General features: G+C 37.6%; 2 protein-coding genes and 1 long non-coding RNA gene across 5 annotated transcripts in view; 2 read left to right on the forward strand and 1 right to left on the reverse strand.

Moving 5' to 3' along the window:
* The window catches only part of LOC110676202, a 236,411-nt gene that overhangs the window by 163,539 nt on the left and 53,372 nt on the right, over window positions 1-19,500 (forward strand). The gene's annotated exons all lie outside the window — the stretch shown is intronic.
* Window positions 4,436-6,822, forward strand: LOC110676204. Its single transcript, XR_002500162.1, has 2 exons — window positions 4,436-5,589; window positions 5,650-6,822. It is a non-coding gene; the product is annotated as an uncharacterized LOC110676204 (long non-coding RNA).
* On the reverse strand, window positions 7,323-18,886 carry LOC5571712 (serine protease SP24D). The gene is made up of 4 exons (XM_001659801.2): window positions 18,831-18,886; window positions 18,278-18,767; window positions 7,727-8,102; window positions 7,323-7,664 (listed from the first exon to the last, which is right to left on the reverse strand). Exons 2-4 carry the CDS (start codon window positions 18,580-18,582, stop codon window positions 7,521-7,523), a joined length of 825 nt encoding a protein of 274 aa, XP_001659851.2. The 5' UTR covers window positions 18,583-18,767; window positions 18,831-18,886; the 3' UTR covers window positions 7,323-7,520.

The following is a 19,500-nucleotide window of genomic DNA, read 5'->3' on the forward strand; positions in this document are numbered from 1 at the left end:
TAATATTTTCATTTAATATGAACAATTTCTATGTAGAGGAAAATTATGCCCACACTTGAGGTGACGAACCATTCAAAGTTTGTTAAACAAATACCAAAATGTAACATTCCTAACACTCTTATTCTTATGCCGACACTTACAGTGGCGAACCATCCAAAGTTTGTTGAATAAAGTGAACCTTTCGCAAGTCTACACATGTAGTGTCGAACCGTTCAAAGTTTTTTTAATTACAAAAAATAGGTAAAAAAGAAGCGGTGTTTTGAAAAAAAAAAATGTTAAATATAAATAATTCATGAAACAGAGTTTATGTCGACACTCACAGTGACGAACCATTCATAGTTCAAGCGTGTTGTATCGCTGCCAAGCGGTCTGAAGCAAAAAAATGCTATGAAACTTGCATCTTGTTACCTTTATTCACAGAAGAGAGGATCGATGAAGAGAAATCGATCAGCGACTTACGCCCTTATTCAAGCACACGCTTGAGTTTGTTGAAAAATCATATGTACGTCCCACCGTTGAAACGATTAAATGTATAGTCATACATATTTTATATATTAGAAATAGCAGCATGAAACAAGCTCACCAATTGATCCGTCATCTTTGACTGAGCGGCAACAATCCACTTCCAGCTTAACTCGTTTGCTCGTCTATATAAAAACACTCGGAGAAAATAGGCGCGCGACCCGAGAGGGAAAACAACTGACGACTGCTCGGGCTTTCTTGACTTACTGCCCAGGAGCAAGCGTCTAGGTCGAAGAATCAAAAAGAACTAATCGAACGCGACACTGTTTCACTTTACTCGTCCGACGCGCGACATATTTGATCCTGCCCTCATCACCCACCCCCGCAGGAGCAAGCGTCAAGGTCGAAAGATCAAACACTACCCAACAGAGTGAGGTACTAAGCACTGTTGAAGTTCATTCAACCCCCTAAATTGAAGAAGCGCAATCAATGTAGGGGGATTAGGGGCATAATGAACATACGGGGCGAAATGGACACCCTCTCAATATCTGATAATACACATATTTCATCAAAAGTTCATTCACTGCATGAAATCTGTAATGCATTTGAAATGATTGACGGTAAAAAATTTTATTTTTTGCTTCAATTGTTCTTCAAAATTTGACTTAAAATTTTTCTCAGTTTCAAATTGGCATATAAGCAAGACCGTGGAAGAATCTAATTTTTGAGCAAAGTAACGAACCCAGAAAGGTTCTTTTTAGCTATTATGATTGAGGGAGAGCCTTTTTGCATATCGGAATGATTGACAGTCATTGAATATATTGGAATAACTAAATTTCATACAGGTGTTCATTTCGCCCCGATACCTTTTTACCAGCCTTGTTTTCGACCCAATTTTCTATCTCGCTTTTCTGACATATGATATGATTTTTATCACTATGAATGAATGCGGCACGTCGTACTAACATCAAACTTGAAAACTAGCCGGGGGTAAATTAAAAACATAGCCATTTAAGGGTCACAAAACGAACATTTGCTTAACGTGTCCATTATGCCCCTAATTCCCCTACATGTTAATGTTGTAACGGGAAGTAACGACCATTAACTTAATGAGAAAAAATATTTCATCGCAGTAATCCACGGCATGTCAGTGAAAAATAATACCTCCACTATTGGTACACTGTTCCTTTAGTTGCGGTATATTTTTAATTTGTGTTCCTATAGTTGCGATATCCGTGGTTTTCTTATGGGATCCTCCACTATAGGAACACTTTATTGCAACTATTGGTACAAGCAAGAACAGTTTTAGCAATTTTAGCGATATTTCATCAGTTTTAAAGCAATTTGAACGCTCTTTTCAACTATTCCGTGTATCAACAAGCCAGGACGTCGATTGGCAATGTCGGTTCTGTGGTTAATGTAACAAAATCAGTGAAAACGGCACTACCGCAACTATAGGAACACCCACAACTAAGGGAACACTTACCCTATATATTAAAATATTGTTCCATGTCTCGATCTCTTCTTATCTTGATGGTCCATTCGATATCGAGATGTGGAAAGTCGACTGTAATATGAGTAGCAAAATATACTCACTCTTGGATGCTCTTTGTGGCTGTACAAGAGTATGGATGATGGGAAGCGTTTGGAGGGAAGGAAGTTGAGGGAGTTGACGGGTGCCATATTGACTGCCATCTTTGTACGATAGAAACAATGTTTTTAAGATAATTGCGCCATGAAAAATGTAATTCACTAAATTTACGAGAAATTCACTTAGGTCATACAAATCGCCTAGCGCCTATCGGCACCGTTATTAACTTTATTATTACACCGGATGATGATGGTGGGAAGTGAACGATATATGGTCGGCGTTAAGTCAGAAGGGACCAAGTACAAAACTTGGGAAATTTGGCTTATTGTCTCATTAGATGTGAAATTACCTTACCTCCGTTACACTTTGATCAGATTTGATGAATGCTGTAAATTGCGAGAGATATGTAATTAATTTACTTTGGATGATCAATATAAATCGATAAAAGTGTGCAGTCAGAGTGGACCAAGTGCTTATTACCATAACAGCGGAAATGCTCAGCGCGCTGAGGAATGCGAGGAAATGAAAAACATTTCAAGCGATTTGTCAGATTTTTCGACATCTAATGATTCTTATACTTATTCTTCAATAGAAATTTATAAATATTACCTAATTCGATGCATTTGATTTTGATTGTTGACCATTTACCATATTCGGATCGGTGGTCAGAAATTGCAACAATTTCTGTGCAGACAGAGCGGACCAAGTGTTGAAAAGCAATAATCTAATTGATTATTGCATTTTTTGAGTCAATTTCAGAGTCCGATAGAAGTTTTTGGTAGTTCTATGGTGTGGTGTATGTATGGCATGTCCTAGGACCCGCTTATTGGACCAGCATATTTTGGTCGGTAGTCAAGATTTTCACTTGGTCCACTCTGACTGAACGCATATTTGAATATTTCTGGTCTTCAATGCCCTGACCCTGCAAAACCTTAATTTTCAAGCTATCGTAATGCCACTGATTTAGGTATTGACTATATGGATTATTGGAGAATTTACTATACTGGTGTCGAAGGGTTTTGATAATCTGCTTATCTTGGAGATATGCACCCAGTATGACCATGCAAGCATTGAATGATTATTTTCCTAGAAATTGTTCAGTCAGAGTGAACCAACTACACTGAACGGTGTGGTCTTTAGTTCAGTCAGAGTGGACCAAGTACACATAGTCCATCAAAAAATCGTTCTATCAGAGGCTTGGATTATGATTTTTCATGATTAGCTTCTTCTTCTTCTTTCTGGCGTTACGTCCCAACTGGGACAAAGCCTGCTTCTCAGCTTAGTGTTCTTATGAGCACTTCCACAGTTATTAACTGAGAGCTTTCTTTGCCAATTGATCATTTTTGCATGTGTTTATCGTGTGGCAGGTACGAAGATTCTCTATGCCCTATACGAAAAGATCTTCGATCGGTGGGATTCGAACCCACGACCCTCAGCTTGGTCTTGCGTTTACCGCTACGGCTATCTGGGCCCTGATCTGATTATCACTTCACATTATATTGTTTGCAAGTAACACAAAGATGGGTAGAAATATTGAACCAAAATCTAAATGAGTTCAAAAATTACAGAACGTTAGACTTTAAACCCATTTTTCTCAAAATATCAAAAATGTCACTTGGTCTACTCTGACTTAACGCCGACCATATATGAAAGGAATTTATTCTCAACGTTAGGTCTGTGCCTTTAGAGTTAGGAATATGAGTCGGAATGGTTATAGGATTGACGATATTTATCAGAAATGAAATTCCACTAATTGGCCCCCGGCTGTCTATGCAATTGCCTAGTGAAGCAAAATTACTCGATTTGCGGACATGAGTCCGACTACAAGATGGAATAACTTATGCAGTTCCGTATACTTGGTGTGCACTAAACACCTTCTGTATTATAAATCTTGGGTTTAGTCCTTCGAATAATTTAACGGGTACACAGCAATTAAAACGGTGATGTGGAATTTGAAATCCTGAGAACTGCCCTATGCCACGTTAAGTTTAACCACAGACAAACAGACGTAACACTCGAATTAGTATCATTGTACAGGAATATTGCGCTCAATGCTAATATTTGACTACTCACTAGTGACGCTCGAATTACTTTTGTTCTAGTTTGACGCTTGCGCACTACTGCTACTTAGATTTCGGATGGTCAAACACAGTTTTATTTAGATTTGGGCATAATTGTGTACGGCACTTTGTTTCAAATTTATAATTGTTCAAGCTGTTATGTTTGTTTGTCGGTGATGTTCCCTTAAGAATCAAAAACAATTTGCACGAAGGAACGGAGAAACGATCAATTTAAAGTCAATTTATTCAGTTTTAATTCTCCGGAGGAACGCGGTAACGCGGAACTGCCCAATTTCTCAGCAGATAAACTCATTTAGCTCCCCGCAGGACACACCGGTCTTTACCTACTCGGTAAAATGTCAATGTTTTACGAAGGCTCCCCTGTGAGCTAGAGTGCAAATTGGTTTCGTTTGCAAATCTAATTTTGCCATCCTTATCATCGTCTGCAACCGTCGTCGTCGGTTCACTAGCACTTCCTGTCAAAAGTGGTGGGTATTCAAAGCTGTAGGTTTACAAAATTAACGAGTCAAGTGGCACCTTTATCTCAGCGCAGATCCGCCGTCTGAATGGTGGTTACGCTGGAAAGATTACAAATGGGTCCTTCCGGGATGAGGTTCCAAAGAGACAGGTAGCAATTATGGATCAGCGTAATTAAATAACCACATTCAGCGTATAAAAGAGGCCCAGGTGGGATGGAATCGTTCTTCTTCACCGACTTTGGTTTACAGGCACAAGAACTTAGTTCTGTTGGTGGCAATTAGACATTTGTTCGAGTTTATCGCATTCCATATCAAAATCTCATCCAGACTCTTTCCACCCAAGTTTGTATGAAAGGGGATTTTCGAAACAAGCTAAGCATCTAATTTTTAGGTAATTATTTAAACTTTAAAGATCACATAATGCAGTTTTGAGAATTTCTTTGAAAATAAAAATATTTCTACAAACAATCCTCTGGATAAGTAACTAGGATTTCCTGCAAAAAAATCATAAATGAATTATTACAGAAACTTTTAAATTCACATTTTTTTAGGATCCGAGAGAAAAAATCCTACACAGCAAGAAATAATGAAATTTAAACGACATGTAATACACGGAGATTGTATATTTACATTACTTTAAACTACGAAATGATTGAAATTTGAGTTGATATCAATGCACATAATAGGAACATGAAAAAACACACAATATTACACTTTTGATCACATTTTATTATTGCACAGAGTATTTTTCAATAACTTCAGTGAAAACTAAATCTAAATCAATTTAATTTTAATCAAATAAAAGTTTAAAATTCAATCAACATTTAAAATTACAGTACATCCCATTCGTTGACAAAATAAATATGGCTGCCCATCAAAACTGCATCGCAGTCAATTCAATCCAGTGTTTATGTTGTGAGTGTTTTACTTGATTATAAATTTTGAAATCCAAATTGAGTGCGCATAAACGAGTGGTCACCATAATTGTCATCATCAGGTAAGATTCTGTTGAATATGCGGTGCCGAAGAATATTGTTAACTGATGTGTTCTTTGCAGATATCCGTAATCCAACGCTTACTCCTGTTCTCAATCATCACCAGCGAGCAGCATTTTTCTTATGGATTAACAAGATATGCAGTGCCTTGAAGAAATTAAGTATATTCATGTGGCTCACATTATCTAGAATCTTGAAGTGAAATAAAGAATTTACAATATTCATAACTGTGTTGAATATTTTACTTTTCTGATGCAAGCGGAAGAAAGACGCATGATAGCAATGGGAACGAATGGGAAGGGAAGCAAGCAAAATTCAACGACGTTTAAATTTACACGATTGCTCCACTTTTTGGATTCATGTAAAATTCAACCGCGGTGTAAAATTGTGTGTATTTCGATGCTCCAAATATGTGCATGAAAATAAATTTAAAATTACATTTCTGTTTTAACTGTGTAGGATTCCCAAGAAAAGGTCATGGAAGAGATATAACACAGTTAAAACAGAAATGTAATTTTAAATTTATTTTCATGCACATATTTGGAGCATCGAAATACACACAATTTTACACCGCGGTTGAATTTTACATGAATCCAAAAAGTGGAGCAATCGTGTAAATTTAAACGTCGTTGAATTTTGCTTGCTTCCCTTCCCATTCGTTCCCATTGCTATCATGCGCCTTTCTTCCGCTTGCATCAGAAAAGTAAAATATTCAACACAGTTATGAATATTGTAAATTCTTTATTTCACTTCAAGATTCTAGATAATGTGAGCCACATGAATATACTTAATTTCTTCAAATCACTGCATATCTTGTTAATCCATAAGAAAAATGCTGCTCGCTGGTGATGATTGAGAACAGGAGTAAGCGTTGGATTACGGATATCTGCAAAGAACACATCAGTTAACAATATTCTTCGGCACCGCATATTCAACAGAATCTTACCTGATGATGACAATTATGGTGACCACTCGTTTATGCGCACTCAATTTGGATTTCAAAATTTATAATCAAGTAAAACACTCACAACATAAACACTGGATTGAATTGACTGCGATGCAGTTTTGATGGGCAGCCATATTTATTTTGTCAACGAATGGGATGTACTGTAATTTTAAATGTTGATTGAATTTTAAACTTTTATTTGATTAAAATTAAATTGATTTAGATTTAGTTTTCACTGAAGTTATTGAAAAATACTCTGTGCAGTAATAAAATGTGATCAAAAGTGTAATATTGTGTGTTTTTTCATGTTCCTATTATGTGCATTGATATCAACTCAAATTTCAATCATTTCGTAGTTTAAAGTAATGTAAATGTACAATCTCCGTGTATTACATGTCGTTTAAATTTCATTATTTCTTGCTGTGAAGAGCTATTTTTCGATGGGCCTTTGTGGCAACTTTTAAAATAAAGTACTGGATGAATTTCTTAGCTCTTCATAAATTCTATCTGAAAACATAGAGGAACTCCTAAATGAATTATATCATAGCAAAATCGTAGGATTAATTAATTCTTTGCAACATCGTTGAGTAAACTATGGTGTATTGTGGTAACCAGGAATAAATTCCGGAGGAAGTATTGATAGAAAACTTGCATATAAGATGAAAAACTGTACCTCATTGCAAATGTCAGACCGAGAAAAAATATATGAAAAATGCAAGAAACAAGACTTGTGCCTCTCACGCTAGGTGTGATTTGAAATGTTTAACAATTGAGAACAAATAAACGTCATCTCTTGGAAGTATTGTATACAATACTTTCATGTTGAGTTTATTACAATTACAAAGAATTCAAAAAGGTTTCGTTCCTGATTATAGCTTATTTTTATGTGCAAACCACATAACGAACACCATCTGCTTGCATATTTTCCGTACTTCATGGCTCGTCTCCTGTAGCTATTTATTTTACAACACCAAGTGTGTAATCAATTCAATTGATCCTCGTTTCAATCCATTGAACAAAATCAGAAACCTGTGCGTAACCATCGGGACGTGATGACCCACATCCGTTAATGACAAAGTTGGCAACGCCCACTAGCTGATTGTTGTAAACTGCTGGACCGCCGGAGTCACCCTGAAACAAATAAGTGTCACCGTCATGGTTTTATTTAATTAAAATCAAGTAAACACACTTACATTACAGGCACCGTTATTAACTGGAGACCTTAAGCAGAGTATCCCTCCGTTAAATCCAGTTTCCCTCGCACAGGCCAAGCTGGATAGAGCCGTTACTCGAGTGTACTGCAATGTGTTTGGAAATGGTCCGTTGTTGTAAAGTCGACCCCAGCCGGAAATAGTCACAGTGCTGCCGTTGGGAACCGCCATCCTTCTGAGAGTAATCGTTGAAATCGACCGACCAATTTGGTATGCTTGTTGCAATTCCATTACTGCTATATCGTTGCGAAAGTTTCCGTACCGCTCGTGAGGGATAATCCTGCGGACGCTGCGACGAACGCCACCTTGGTTGAGGTTAACTGTCCCAGCCAGCACTGTCAACAGTGATGGTTGCACTCTGGAAATGTGAGCTAAATTAAAACGTTTGTTTTCAACAGTATCCATTGGAATCGGTTATATTGACTATCGAACTTGTCTCTTCTGTTGGTTGCAATTTGTGCTAGACACTAGACTTTTTTTTCTTGGCATCATATACCCATTGGAATCAAGCCTGCTTCTAAGTTACGTGCTCTAAGAGCACTTCCACAGTCCATATTGATTTCAAAATTGTCCATAAAATCGAAGCAAATTTATTGACTATTGCACGAATTTTTAGATTCTTATGAAATTGTTCATGTGCTAGATACAACTTGCACACTCACTAACACCAGCAGGCGTATGCCTCGAAAGCTCTTTATGACGTTTCAAAAAGATTCCAAGCAGTGAAATAGAATGCATGAAAACATCTTTTTAGTTGTGTTTATTAGAAAGTAACCAGTATTGGTAAAGAAAAGTATCTAAAGTATTGCCAGCTACACCCCACTAACAAACTTCTTTTCCCTTGTCCCTTTTCCTGAGTTCTTCAAATCGCGAGAGACAGCCAATAGCCAGCAGCTGTATTGGGATGGGCATATTTTTTTTCTTTGTGAAGTTTTTGTCTGATGGATCCACAATGATAGCATCATCTAAATCATCTTCGGAATCAGAGTAGATGCAGGACGTAATCGATTAGCGATTCAGCATTCCTCCTAGAGGAAGAATTTTTAGCAACAGATCGCTGTCCAACGGCTCACCCAACTATTCCACGTTGAGGATCGAACTTAACTGGTCATCTAGAGGTATATCGGTATTGCATTCCTGGACTAAGAAAATTTAGTTCATCGGATGAAAATCTCAGGTTGAAAGTAATGCTAATCATTCCCCCAAATTAAAACAAAGACGAAAAAAGTTAGTATCAAAGCATGCTGTCAAACTCAAAAGTACGTGGATGTGTGAGGTGTGCAAATGTTCACTGTGCAAAAATGTTCTGCACAGTAGTCTAATAAGGTGCAAAATGCTCAATATTATCCATTTTTTTTTTTGTTTTCCGTTCAGTACAAAGTTAATCTTAATGCATCATTATTGCCGAAAAAACTAATTCTCGATACAAAAATCAGTGTTCCAAGGATAGCTTGAGATTACAAATTCTTGATGAAAGCAGGCCACTATTGAAGTAATGCATTCTTATACACATTGTGTTTGATTTTTAACTGGAGTGCCGTAAAACGACTTTGGCTCAAACGCTATCTGACATAACGGAACCGATCTCATTTGAATTTATTTTACAATTTCATCCAATTACATATCTCTAATGCTAGCCTCAGGCAACCGTGAAAATAGCGGTTTGGCCGAGGTCAGACAACATACAATTTATTGCTGACAAACGTGAATAAGACACATTGATGACATGTAACCACATGAAAACAACAGATTTAGAGGGAAAACGAAGTGGTCAGCGAAACGACACGGAAGAGGGAATAAAACGATGACTTCAGTTTTCTTCAAGAACTTTAAAACGCTTATCATACAGTTGAGATCCAGATTACAAGCATATCTCTAATGCCGTTGCACAAAAACATATTAGACAATAGCGTGTTTTGTACAACATTGGTGAAAAAACCTCGCTTTCCGATCACAACATCAGCGTTGTGACAGTGACAAACCGCGCAACCGACGAATAGATGGTTGATGAAGTCTTGACCTGAGTTCAATACACTGAGCCACAGTTAGAAAATAATCACTTTCCTAAGTCATCACCAACCTATGTTTGGCAAAATTTGACCGAAGCGTGCTGACGAGCTGAATGAACATTTTTGTTAGCTTGGATTCAAGTCGATTTATGAAGCATCGATGGACGCGTGAGTGAATCACGTGCTCTATGCTCTTGCATTTCATGGTTTGATTCTAGTTTGCGGTTATTTTATTCTTGGCATATGCTTTTCATAAGATCTCTCATGAAATGTTTTTCATAATAGTGCCAACGGAGACATTCAGCATAGCTTTGCTTTGTAGTCCTATACAGTACCATAAAGCTAAGAAAGACCCTATAATACACAGTATTAAAAATCCATGTAAATTTAAGCCATTTATAATGCACATGTAGGGAATGCCATAGATAGCGCGAAATTCAGCTGACAACTAAATTTACAACCTTCGAATTGGTAGCACATGTAAATTTTAATCGACGCGTAAAATTACATCGTGCTATGTTTGGGTTCTGATGTTTCGTGTTTGCTATGAGAAACGAACAAACGGAAAAGAAATCAAGGTGGAAGAGCCGATCTTCAGTAAATGGAGACAACCACATGAATGCTTCTTTCTCAATTGTAAGCAAAGGATATACACAAGTTCGAATGAAAACACTATTTATTTCTTCATTAAATCACAAATTATTGGGCACTACACTAATTAACTGTCCGTCAAGCGCCTCACAGTTGCACCGCTTTCTCTCAGGACAATCGCTCGAAAAATGTATGTTCCGTATATGTTTTACGTTCTGTCTGCTGCCACAAACCTCCTAACTCATTACACACAAGAATCATTGTTACTAAACACAGTTGCACAAACTAAATCAAGAATAACTTCAAACTTTCACAATACGTTGCAAACCAAAACAAAGTACACATTTTCAATATGGCTGCCTGCTGCTGCGGACGTTGCAGAGGCCACACCAGCGCTAATCTCAGTCACGCTCTGTTCGTGTAAAATTAAAGCATAGTTTGCTAAAATCTCAATACATTGGACGACAAATCAAAACATTGGCGTAGTTTTAAATTACTTCTGGGGAAGATGCGTGTGCATTACAAAACGCGTATTTTTACGTCTGATGTACGATTACGAGTACCTACTTTCAACGACTTTTTGTAATTCCACTATGGATAATATTCAGATTTTTTTTTCTGTGTATGCTATAGGGTCTACATCAGGGGTATTTCCATCCATTTGTTTATGCACCCCTTTCGATATTCAAAGAAGCTTCATTCCCCCAAAAGAAATACAGGCTCACATCTAGGTACTCAGTGCAAACGGGGAAAAACAAAGAGTTTGCACTTTGGGTTTATCATGAATACGTGTGTGGTTTTACCAGTCAGTGCTAATACACATTCGACACTTTGCGCGACGTTCGTTTCGTTGCCAGGGTCAGAAGTCATTTGATTTTTATGCATTCATCCGCTACAACCAACCTGGTGCTAGGCAGCCATGTTTTCGAGGTCAGCATCAAACTCAAGAACAACAACGTACATTGGCATAATCATATTAGCAAAATTTTTCTCCGATAGTAAAATGTATTCCAAGCTTATCACATCACCTCAATTTGACTTGCTGTATAACAAATGAATAGCTTGCAACCATTTGTTTGTTCTAATATAACTGCTATTGTGAGAAAAGATTTTTTTGGCAAAGATTTCGCCTTTCTCAATTGTTAGTCCTTAAAGGCCTTTTGGTGCGTCATCACAAAATGGCTTCTTCTAAAATCATCAATATATTGTTATGATGGTATTGGTATTTGCAGCATCGATGAACTATAACTGCTCACCACCTGATTTTATGGATAATTTATACGAAGATAAAAGCTTCAGGTGGTATTTCAATATTTATTCAACACTTTCTGATACAGCATTATCAATTTAGCGAAAATATACATGAGATTTATATTATCAAAAATATCTCCGATCTCATGCCGCATTTCATTGCCTCACACAACTACACTTGTAAATAGAAGGTGCTTACCTTTTCCATTGTAATTCTGCAGCAAGCATTTGTGTTTTGGATTCCATATTGCGTTCACAACACTTCCACTAAACATATCTCTCATTCACTTTCCTTAAAGGAACACACTTCAAACGGGAATCAAATATATATAATATTTTATTAACCGCAACACTCGAAACTATTATGGCGGTGATTTTCACTTGCCGCAAATTGACCCCGCCGCCGCACACTGAGACCTGCCTGCACAGTATTAAAAATCCATGTAAATTTAAGCCATTTATAATGCACATGTAGGGAATGCCATAGATAGCGCGAAATTCAGCTGACAACTAAATTTACAACCTTCGAATTGGTAGCACATGTAAATTTTAATCGACGCGTAAAATTACATCGTGCTATGTTTGGGTTCTGATGTTTCGTGTTTGCTATGAGAAACGAACAAACGGAAAAGAAATCAAGGTGGAAGAGCCGATCTTCAGTAAATGGAGACAACCACATGAATGCTTCTTTCTCAATTGTAAGCAAAGGATATACACAAGTTCGAATGAAAACACTATTTATTTCTTCATTAAATCACAAATTATTGGGCACTACACTAATTAACTGTCCGTCAAGCGCCTCACAGTTGCACCGCTTTCTCTCAGGACAATCGCTCGAAAAATGTATGTTCCGTATATGTTTTACGTTCTGTCTGCTGCCACAAACCTCCTAACTCATTACACACAAGAATCATTGTTACTAAACACAGTTGCACAAACTAAATCAAGAATAACTTCAAACTTTCACAATACGTTGCAAACCAAAACAAAGTACACATTTTCAATATGGCTGCCTGCTGCTGCGGACGTTGCAGAGGCCACACCAGCGCTAATCTCAGTCACGCTCTGTTCGTGTAAAATTAAAGCATAGTTTGCTAAAATCTCAATACATTGGACGACAAATCAAAACATTGGCGTAGTTTTAAATTACTTCTGGGGAAGATGCGTGTGCATTACAAAACGCGTATTTTTACGTCTGATGTACGATTACGAGTACCTACTTTCAACGACTTTTTGTAATTCCACTATGGATAATATTCAGATTTTTTTTCTGTGTGTGTTTATAGTCTAAAATTTCCAACTTTTTTTTTCCGTTGGAGTAATTTTCACCTCAGAAAGGTTGGACAAAGCATAGAAACTTGAAACTCATGCGTTATTTGTTTGAAATTGTCTCAAATTACAGAAACCATCTCTATGAAGCATACAATCATACCAAGAGTTTATCAATTTGTACCACCCAAACCATGACCAGCCCCACAGTGCGATGCGTCGGGATGCGTCGGGACGTGTCTATCGTGTGTACACAATCATCGCGATCGTTGAGCGCAGTGATATCAGATTTGCTAACTGTAAAATCATAGCATTTTATGTGAATTGATCAGAGAAATCATTAAAATTTTATTAAATCAGTGATCTTGTGATGAAAAACTATTTGCAAAATGATAAGGTTTTATAATATGCAGCAAATGTTCCGAAAACAACACAGAAAAAAAATCTGAATATTATCCATAGTGGAATTACAAAAAGTCGTTGAAAGTAGGTACTCGTAATCGTACATCAGACGTAAAAATACGCGTTTTGTAATGCACACGCATCTTCCCCAGAAGTAATTTAAAACTACGCCAATGTTTTGATTTGTCGTCCAATGTATTGAGATTTTAGCAAACTATGCTTTAATTTTACACGAACAGAGCGTGACTGAGATTAGCGCTGGTGTGGCCTCTGCAACGTCCGCAGCAGCAGGCAGCCATATTGAAAATGTGTACTTTGTTTTGGTTTGCAACGTATTGTGAAAGTTTGAAGTTATTCTTGATTTAGTTTGTGCAACTGTGTTTAGTAACAATGATTCTTGTGTGTAATGAGTTAGGAGGTTTGTGGCAGCAGACAGAACGTAAAACATATACGGAACATACATTTTTCGAGCGATTGTCCTGAGAGAAAGCGGTGCAACTGTGAGGCGCTTGACGGACAGTTAATTAGTGTAGTGCCCAATAATTTGTGATTTAATGAAGAAATAAATAGTGTTTTCATTCGAACTTGTGTATATCCTTTGCTTACAATTGAGAAAGAAGCATTCATGTGGTTGTCTCCATTTACTGAAGATCGGCTCTTCCACCTTGATTTCTTTTCCGTTTGTTCGTTTCTCATAGCAAACACGAAACATCAGAACCCAAACATAGCACGATGTAATTTTACGCGTCGATTAAAATTTACATGTGCTACCAATTCGAAGGTTGTAAATTTAGTTGTCAGCTGAATTTCGCGCTATCTATGGCATTCCCTACATGTGCATTATAAATGGCTTAAATTTACATGGATTTTTAATACTGTGAAGCATATAATAATTGTTGTAAAAATCTGTCACCAGCCACTTGGCAACACCGTCATCTCTTGCAAACATAAACTGTACCGGTACATAACAAAAATGTGCGATAAATCCAATAAAAAACAGAGAAATTCCATTGCCCTTCATTAAATCATAATGTTTCCTTTTGATATGTTCGATTAAAGAGTAGATTTTGATTTCCAATACTCGTCAGTCTACTAAGTTTCCCATATGTTTACATAAATATATGCTAAACACAAATGTTATAATTTTTGTTTGTTTGTTTTGAAAATGTATATGGAAAGGCGACACTACTACTACTATTACATCAATGATGATTCTAATGATTCTTTGAGTTACACGCCGCTTCACCTTAAATGACTATTTGTGTACAAATATTGAGTTATCATTGGTAATCACCTGAGAGAGAGGAGACAGCTCACTGACAACTGGCTTGTTTTCTTGGCTTCTTTGATTTCTTCTTCTAATGTTTGGGTTGTGCACAATGGTTCGGAGAGCACAAGCTGGGTCAAAACTATTTTCACATCCCATTTGTCATCAAAAAGATCACAGAATTAAAAAATTTCGATAGCAATTTGAGTCCAATCGACAATAATTAAATAATCAACGATTTTATTTGTGAGAGCACAGGAAAACACCTTGAATTTTCAATCATATCCAGTTTTAGTTCTGCCAAATTTTAACGGTTTTTCACGCTCTGCCCTTTGAATGTGCGGTTTTCCAGTGACAGTTGATGACAGGTTCCCTTGACTTTTGGGAGCTCACAATCTAAGCCAGCTGTCTCCTCTCTCTCAGGTAATCACTTCCCACACGGAACCACAGATGTTTGCTCGTTATTTTCCAATGGGATTGTATGGGCGGTGTCAGGAGGCTGATCCGCTACCGTTACCTCTCACACACAGCACGATCGATAGAACATGATATTATTGCCGTGTGTGAGTAAACTGTGGAAATACGAGACAATGAGTCAAAAAGGTGAGCCAATGGATCATTGAAGGTAGTTTTTGCAAGTGCTCACCGCATCAAAACAAAGGCGCCACTGTATATGGGATTTAACATTGTGACAGCATTGCTGTTCTGTCAAACACACAAGGCTACGGTGGCGCTATCTATGCTTTCCATAGCGGCCGTTTTGGTTATTTTAATGATCCATTCATCCATGATTTTTTGACTGCTGAAGCAGGCTTCTTCCTAGCTCTTGACTTATCCTCTTTCTCCCCCTTTTTAACACGCTAAACTTCATCCGCTCAAAAATGAGTGCCAAGTACACAAAATCGGCCTCTCTTCATGCAGCACAGATTCTGTGCAAAGGGGGCTGTACACAGTTTTGTGCAAACGGTTTTAAACAAACCGAATGAGTGAAATGCGCACAGAGGAGGAACGTTTGGAATGCGGAATACGCTTCCATTTTTGTTTTTGCTTCTGAAAACATTGAAAATACATCCAAATTTAAAGTTTTCAGAGATTTTTTTATTCGAATAGCCGAAGCGGAAGCAAATGAAGAAAAAACTTCCGCATTTGCGACCATCTTCACCCTTTTCGCTGGAAAAAAAATCCCAGAAAACTCCCCATCTTCCCAATGGCCAATTGTTTGCTGCCGCGCGAGAGATGATTGACAGTTCCGTTTCCATCAATCCCCGCACAGCCGAAGGCCAACACGTCGGCTACTCAAATGAAAAAAAAAACTTCCGCATTTGCGACCATCTTCACCCTTTTCGCTGGAAAAAAAAATCCCAGAAAACTCCCCATCTTCCCAATGGCCAACTGTTTGCTGCCGCGCGAGAGATGATTGACAGTTCCGTTTCCATCAATCCCCGCACAGCCGAAGGCCAACACGTCGGCTACTCACAGAATGAGTGCGACTTACACAGAATTTTCACTCAGTCAGCCAGTTCTGCATTGGTTGCCTCATTCTGTGTAGTTTTAACTCATGCGCTGCGTGGAGTACGCTTAGCGTGCAAATGGAAGATGTGCGTTTGGCTAGAGCCAACATTTCTCTCCACTCTCTCAACTACGGATTATTCAACCAACATCCAATGCTGACTCATAATTGTTGTGAGCGTACGAGGTCGCTTCATCTATAAGATCAATATGAGCAAAATAAAGCCTGCTGCTGAGTTGCGTGAATTACAACTCACGCATTAAAAATCTCAAGCGTGAGTTATGAGAAATTGATTTTTTCACAACACTGCATTTTAACACGTTCAGTTCACTTTTTTCGTGGTCAGTTGTTCTGAATTTGGGGAATATGGATAGGAGATCCTGAACTCCATAAGATTAATCAAGGATTCCATCAAAATCGTGAAGACATGAGACTGCCGTATTCTGCCGGAAACTTCTAAAAATCGCGTACTTCTTTTCAAATATATTGAAGAAAAAGGCAAGTCCCAAGTAACATTAGCATTAGCATTAAGCATTTCGCACAAATTCGTAGGTGGTACAGTCCTAGACCAATGTATGAGGGTTGCCAATGGTTCCAAAAACATTGCCGCTTGGATGCTAAATACATGATTTGTGGAGGATTTTGTCACGCTGTAAAAAAAAAAGACACAAGTTTGTGCAAATTTCGTGGGCAAACATAAGTCTAACTCTTGGGATTGCCCTTCACACTGACGAATTGTGGAGGCTTGTACAGGTAATCGTACCTGTACAATTCGAATCCGTGGTTATGAACGATGATCTTAAACTTTTGATCCGTCTTAAAAACGTAAGAGGCAATTTCAACGCAACGGCAAGATCTACAAAAAAAAAAAATTAAAAAACGGTTTTCGCAATTTTTTTTAAATGAAATTCGTCAATTGGACCCTGGCTCTAAGCCTTATTGGTTATTACCTAAAATTTTGAAAAAAAATCTCAGATGCAAATTCCGGCATTGAAGGAGGGAAACAAATTATTACTAACCAATTGCGAAAAAGCTCAAAAACTTGCTAAGCAGTTTGAAATCGCTCATGTATTTAATTAAGGGCTCATTAGTCCAATTGAAGATCTAGTTCGAAGCATTCTCAATCAAGATATTGTTTTCAATAATTCTTGGGACACTAATTGTAAGAAGTGAGAACTTTTATTTATGAAACGAAACAAAAATATTAAAGACCCTGGCGAAGATGGATTTTTTTACATCCTCATCAAGAAACTTTTAAAAGACACTTACACGTTAATGCTTCCAGTGGGCATTTATGCCCTTTGAAGGAAGCACCACACTAGACAACGGACTAGCATGCAACGCCCAGTGGCACAGTCGGAAAACATTCCTCACGAAAAGTTTACCGGCCTGAGGCGGGAATCGAACCCACACTCCCTAGCACAATGCGGCTAAATGCCTGGTGACACTAACCGCACGGCTACGAAGCCCACTACTTGAAAACTTCAAGTAGTTTATCATTCTTGGTTGATGTGTTTAACAAATGTTAGCAGTTGCCTTTTTTCCTGATAAATGGAAAAATTGAAGGTTATACCAGACAAAAATCGTCTCCAATCAGCTTGAATTTCTCTATCGGTAAACTTTTTGAAAAAAGTTGCATTGAACCATCATTCTGGTTAACATCAATGAAAATTTGATTTGTTTTCAATAAACAGTTTGTATTCATCAACTACATCAACGTGTAACGAATGTGATTCTTGCCAATAGTCTTTAATATTCAACTTATCTAGACATAAAAAACTAACAATGATTGACATGAAAATTGAAAAAAAAAACATTTTGAAGAGAATTGTTCAGTTATCTGTCAAATCGTACAATTCAGGTTAATGATCAGGTATCTTACTAACATCCTGTAAGAGCTGGTGTACTAAAAGGCAGTATTCTGAGACTAATATTGTACAATTAATTTTTATTCTGTAGTAGATTGCAAAAAAAGTTTGAATATATTTTTATTCATATTTGGTTAAATGGACGATTTATCTCAATGCTTCCATATCTCAATTAAAAATATTCCCTATATATATTCATAAACATTATTGATAAATATCCCCTAAACTTTGAATGAAACGGTTTGTGCACTTTGAATGTGAGGTTTTGAATGATACAAATGAAGAGTTCGATAAGCACAATTCACATATAATAATTTCGGGAGTAAATGACAACTTAACCACCGAATCATACAAATTGGCACTTACACTTGGTTTCCATCATAAACGCAATGCGCTGCCGTGAGGACCCACTTGCTGGTGATTAAAGATCCACCGCAAAATAGTGATCCCTGTCGCAGAAGAGCCACCTGGTGGGGAAACTGGTTGAGGCTGGCAGAGGATCCTCCAACAATACGCGCCGGTGGTGAAGAGCTATCGACCGCATTTGACCTGGCTTCCTCAACCGTAACAAGATTTCCATCAAATGCTGCTGCGGTCCACAATGACGCCACCACCAACAGTAGTGGAAGTAGCATTATGGGAGAATGTCCACTACCGTTCAGTTGACTCATTTTTTCAGCACAAACGAGCTGGGCTTCAATTCAGTTGTCAATTTGTGAAGCTATTCACGAAATCACTCACGTGCACAGGTTACGATATTGAAGAAAATGAAATAATGATCTAGGATCAAGTAGTATTTTGTGCTTTATGGCGCTTTCGTTCGTGCGCTTGCGATGAAAACCGTACTGAGGGGAATCTAATCAAATGGATACTTATTTATTGAACTTTCGAGTGGCTAGCTATGAAACTATGAACATACCCGAGTAGTCATCTGCAATCTGAAAAAGCTGCACGCGCGAAGTGAGACAGTAGAATTATCACTGAAGGGGCCACTCCAAATTGTACTATTCAGTTAACCCATTCTAACAATAGTTGTTAGTTTTATTATCTCAAAAATGTTTGCAAGTGGAAATTGGAGCAAACAGCACTGTTTACTATTGACACTATCAGCTGTGAGTGGGATATAGCATTTTGTTTGAGAAAGTAGATAGGATATGAAGTTTTTGTTTCCGTTGCTGAGCTAATATTGCCGATATTTGCATAACAGTCCCATGAATGCTTGATTGTCAATCAACATGAAAGTTTTCCTCGAGTAGTGACAATGCGCAGGCAATAGTAGATACTGTTGTCGAATTTATTTTGACAAGAGATCTTTAATTCGTATTCGCCCAGCAAATGAAAAAAGTTAAAAGATGCTGCCATTTCGTCAATTTTTGACGGATTTCCTTTGTTTCAGCTCCAATGGAATCGACTGGATGTTTAGTTTCTGGAGAGCTTTTGAAGGTTTTGGAATATCCACCAGACCGGAGTTATTCCGGTGGGTTACTGGATCAGATTGAGTAATAATGAATTCAATTTATTTTTTTCATTTGCATTTACCCAGCTAAGTGGTATAAATCTTTTTTATATAGATTTTGATCAACGAATGG

Source organism: Aedes aegypti, chromosome 2 (genome assembly GCF_002204515.2).
Source record: "Aedes aegypti strain LVP_AGWG chromosome 2, AaegL5.0 Primary Assembly, whole genome shotgun sequence".
Classification (NCBI taxonomy): Eukaryota; Metazoa; Arthropoda; class Insecta; order Diptera; family Culicidae; genus Aedes; species Aedes aegypti.

Bases quoted from the DNA above. Each gene is read 5' to 3' on its own strand.
- LOC5571712 (XM_001659801.2), bottom strand. From the start codon at position 18,582: ATGAGTCAACTGAACGGTAGTGGACATTCTCCCATAATGCTACTTCCA. The intron at 8,103-18,277 runs GTAAGTGCCAAT...TCACATTTCCAG, and splicing joins GTTTATGATGGAAACCAAGT to AGTGCAACCATCACTGTTGA. The intron at 7,665-7,726 runs GTAAGTGTGTTT...TATTTGTTTCAG, and splicing joins TTAATAACGGTGCCTGTAAT to GGTGACTCCGGCGGTCCAGC.